Source organism: Triticum urartu, chromosome 2 (genome assembly GCF_003073215.2).
Source record: "Triticum urartu cultivar G1812 chromosome 2, Tu2.1, whole genome shotgun sequence".
NCBI classification, from domain to species: Eukaryota; Viridiplantae; Streptophyta; class Magnoliopsida; order Poales; family Poaceae; genus Triticum; species Triticum urartu.
Window position 1 is genome coordinate 625,939,952 of NC_053023.1, and position 4,135 is coordinate 625,944,086.

Consider the following 4,135-nt stretch of genomic DNA (forward strand, 5'->3'; position numbering starts at 1 on the left):
TTATTTTTTATTTTAAATAAACATCAAATTTGACAATTTGCTCAATTTGAACTTCATAGTTGATTCTTTAATAATAATGAATTTCTGAGTTTTCTTTAAACTGTAAAACCTTAGATTTTTTCATAAACATTGAATAAATTTGTTATTTTAATTTGAACTTCTATTTTTTAAAACAGAAAAAATATTTGTATTTTTTTAGTTATTTCCTTTTTTAATTTTGAACTTCATTTTATTCTTTGATAACAAGAGAAAATATTAGTTTTTTATACACTTCGAACTTCTCTGTTTTTTTAATCTGAACTTCTTAGTTTTATTTTTTGAAAAGAAAAAAAAGATTTTTTATAGTAATCATCGAAACAGCTTTTTTTCTTGAATTGAATTAAATATTTTTCTTTCTGTTTTCTATATGGCATCTCATTCCCATATGAGACAGTAGTGCCTCAGCTTGGATTCATTTTTTAACAAACAATAAATTCCTTTTAGTTCTTCGATGGAATTTCACTAAACAAATGTGGTCAGAGCCAAGGAACAGACTGAATTACTGAACTGATTAGAAGCATACTTGCATAGTCGCATACGCATGCGTAGTCAGCAGTGCAAGCTTGCAAGTACTTCATTCACGATGCGTTTGGTTCGCCGAAAAAAGGGCGGCTTTCGATTACATCGGTTTCTAAAACCGTAGCGAGCGTTTGTTTCGGCGACGATGCTTTCTATAAACGCGCTTCCCGATACAGCCCTTCACGAAATTGAAACCGCCCGAATTCGCCGGGGTTGGAAATCGGGACTCGGCCGAAGTAACCAAACGATCCATGTTTTACGCAAGAATATTCGGAAGCGGCACTGCCTGAATACGATACAGCAAAAACATTACCGGCGCGGTACCAGACGCGTTATCAGTTTCTTTGGATAATGACTTGGGGCGCTAGGGAAGGAAAAAGTCAAGGGAAGAGATGAGGTAAAGCCTGTTGTCGAAACAATGTGGAACCTTGACGGCATTGCTTCGTTTTACCAACTCCACTATCTGCAACAAGGCTGGAAAATACAGTAAGACATACTGCCAAGGGTACTGCAGGTGACGCTTTTATTCAGCATCGACACTATTTTTCGGGCAACCTGTTCGTGGCAGACCATTTCATCAGTTTCTTCTTCTTCATCAGACTGGGTTGTGGCGAATGCAGCTTTCTTCTCTCATAGTACATCATTTGCATCCTTGTCGACCTGACAAAAGTGAAACAGCTGTGCCAGTCTAAACCAAAGACGACCGGGAAGAAAGCTTCACTTGCTGGGCATAATTCTTTCTGCAACATCTACAGACTATACAAAGATCAGTTCTACTAGATGTTCTCTTTGGCTTACTTTTAAGTGTACTGATATGTTGTAGCCTCAACTTGCAAGCATCACTGATCCAAGTTTGCTTTTGTTGACCGGATTGGGCCAGTGTCGTGCTTGCGTTAGAACATGGCATGCCAACTCAGGTCATATTTTGGTCAATTCACAGCCAAGAAGCCAATAAAAATACAATAAAATTACCGGGCCAGGCGGCCGGTGAGAACACGGAGCATGAAGCCAAGAAGGCAGAGGAGTCCGCGTCTGCAACGCCGTGCTCCGCCAGACCGGCTTCCTCGACCTCAGAATCTGAATTTGAAAAAGAAGAAAATGCATGCATGCATGCATGCCGACCGGCCGGCGTGATCCACCATCGATCCATGATGGTCAACCTCCATTCCAAGTCCGGACGATCAACCAGCTCCTGCCATTCTAGTAGCTGCCATGTTATGCATCCTCCCCTGCATCCATACGGTCTGATCTTCAGAGTGACCAAACAAAACCCTCTGTTCATGTCTGAAACTCTGGATACTGCCCGAATTGAATTCAATACATTCAATTTCATTTGTCTGAGTGTTTGATGCTGTTGACCGACTCTAGTTACTATTATCCATCACAACTAGCAAAATTATATTAACATAACTCACAATAATTACAGTATCTTCCAAAGCTTAGAGGATCGAGATTTGCAAGAGTTTTGTATATTGGTTTCGTCTGGAATCAATCCACACATACAGTAAGTAGTACTTTTATCCTGAGTGTGGCAACCAAGGTACTTAGTCCAAAACAATGTTTTACCTCTGATAAGCCCATTGTGACAGTGTGATGTCAATATGCACATATACAAACTAGGACACTTGATTAAAGAAGAATGCATGACTTTGACATGGGCGATGCAGAATCATTCATTCTATAAACCCTACAATAGCAGCACTAGCACATCATCATCCATCATCAACCAACCATGCAGCCTAGATATAAAACACCTACACTAGCTTGCTTGCCATCTGCTGCTAGGGGAGGGTGGTTGTGAATTTGACACCAGCATACTATGCATGATGCAACTCAGCTTGTCTCTATTTAATTCAACTCAATCAGTGGGCACCAATTATATCATCTCATCTCCCACATCTTCACATGGGATGTGGAGTACCATAACTATATAACTAAGAGAGATAGAATCCAATTTGCCTCTCACCTTGGCTCGGGTATCCCAGCCCAATCATGCTTGCATTCCTCCTCTCCTCTCCAACAGTGGTGGGGTTGGTAGCAGCGGAGGCGAGTTTGATTCCTCGTCTAGCAACAGCCACTTTGTGGGAGGGAGCACCATGTATCAAATCTGTCCGGCCACTGCTATGGCATTTGAACTTCTTGCGGCGACACAAGCTTCCTGCAAGGGCATGGCAGGAGGAGACCTGCATGGCACGGGCGAGGTGGGGATCAGGAGCAGCTTGAGGATGGAAACAGAGGTAAAGGTGGAGAAGTTCAGGGGCGAAGTGTCACCGGGGGCGACGCACTGGTGCGAGAAGGCACGGCGGTGCTCGGACGGTGCGTGGCTGCCCGAAGGAAGACGGCGTTCGACGGCAGCGAGGCATCTGGCGACGACCACAACTGGGCGGGGGGTCGCGGAGAGGCTCTCGTTGGCGATTGGATCCCGGTGGTGGCACGGTGGCGCGGGGGTCCGGGGAGGGCGGGCTGCGGCGGGGCGTCCGGGGAGGGCGCACGACGGCAGGGGGCTCGCGGCGGCGGGGGTTCCAGCGAGGGCGCGCGCGGCAGCGGGTTCCGGGGAGGGCGTGTGCGGCGGCGGGATCTGAGGGCGGCGGTGGGATGAGGCGCTCGGGGGAGGAGAGGTTGCGGGAGAGTTGTGGAAGCGGGTCAGGGCAGGGGTGTTTTTCTTTTCTTTTCCGTGATGATTCGGGAGTTCGTGAGGATGTCGTCGCAGCTATATAGGGCGCGGCATGATCGAAATAGTTATTCTAATGCTGGGATTAGAATAGTGCTACTCTATTTCTACTATCTAAAAAAACGTAACGTTCCTTCTTTCCTTTTACGTCAAAATTTTCGTCCAACCTTCTCTCTCACCCCACCTTACGTACACTATCGCACCCCTCCCGATTTTACTTTTCACAATTGGTAAGTCAATCAATCATGATCAAAACATTGGTAAGTCAATCAATCATGATCAAAACAAACGATTAAAAACCGACCCTTTTTCTTTCATGGCTTGCGCATCTAAGAATCGGATCGGAATTCTCTCGCCCTTTAATCTCGTGAAATTTTTAATGCACCTGCAATTACCATATCTTGGGATGTGGCATGGCAGAACTATCGCCTCCTTTCCCCCGTGCTGCCGGCCCTGATTGATAAGCAGCGGTTCTCATCTAGGAGTATGTTCGTCAAAAAAAAAAAGCAGCGGCTGGTGGGGTGCTCGCCGGCGTCGCCAGTGGCCACCGCACGAGGTGATTGAGCGAGGACCATCGATGTCCGCGGAGAGCAAGTGAGCGAGTGCCATGAAGCGGTGGCAGGCGAAAGCCATTGCCGGTGCTATACTCGTTGTCCTATCCCATGTGGGCGTGTCGTTCAGGCCCGGGACGTCCTACTTCGCACTGCCCCAGCCGTCCTCTGTCGTGCAGGGCTTTAGGCCCGTGTGAGTTTGTTACCCATGGCGGCGGCGACGTGTGACGCTCTTCTCGGTTCTCCCCTTGCGCTTGCAATCGTCGAGGTACTCGCTCTCCTGTCCAACTAACTACATGCATCATGTGTAGCTACAGGCACGGTGGTTGTTCTGACTGTAACTGAATGAATGGAC

The 4,135-nt window shown here is 46.6% G+C and overlaps 1 protein-coding gene across 1 annotated transcript; it reads right to left on the reverse strand.

Annotated features, from left to right (window-relative positions):
* Nucleotides 1–1,269: 1,269 nt before the first annotated feature.
* On the reverse strand, nt 1,270–3,862 carry LOC125537569 (serine/arginine repetitive matrix protein 1-like). Its single transcript, XM_048700886.1, has 4 exons — nt 3,802–3,862; nt 2,844–3,268; nt 2,525–2,741; nt 1,270–1,787 (listed from the first exon to the last, which is right to left on the reverse strand). The coding sequence occupies exons 1-4, from the start codon at nt 3,860–3,862 to the stop codon at nt 1,774–1,776; spliced, it is 717 nt and encodes a 238-aa protein (XP_048556843.1). The 3' UTR covers nt 1,270–1,773.
* Nucleotides 3,863–4,135: the final 273 nt, after the last annotated feature.

Bases quoted from the DNA above. Each gene is read 5' to 3' on its own strand.
- LOC125537569 (XM_048700886.1), bottom strand. From the start codon at position 3,862: ATGGCTTTCGCCTGCCACCGCTTCATGGCACTCGCTCACTTGCTCTCC. The intron at 3,269-3,801 runs GTCCTCGCTCAA...CGCCCTATATAG, and splicing joins GCTCTCCGCGGACATCGATG to CTGCGACGACATCCTCACGA. The intron at 2,742-2,843 runs GTGCGTCGCCCC...CGTGCCATGCAG, and splicing joins CGCCGTGCCTTCTCGCACCA to GTCTCCTCCTGCCATGCCCT.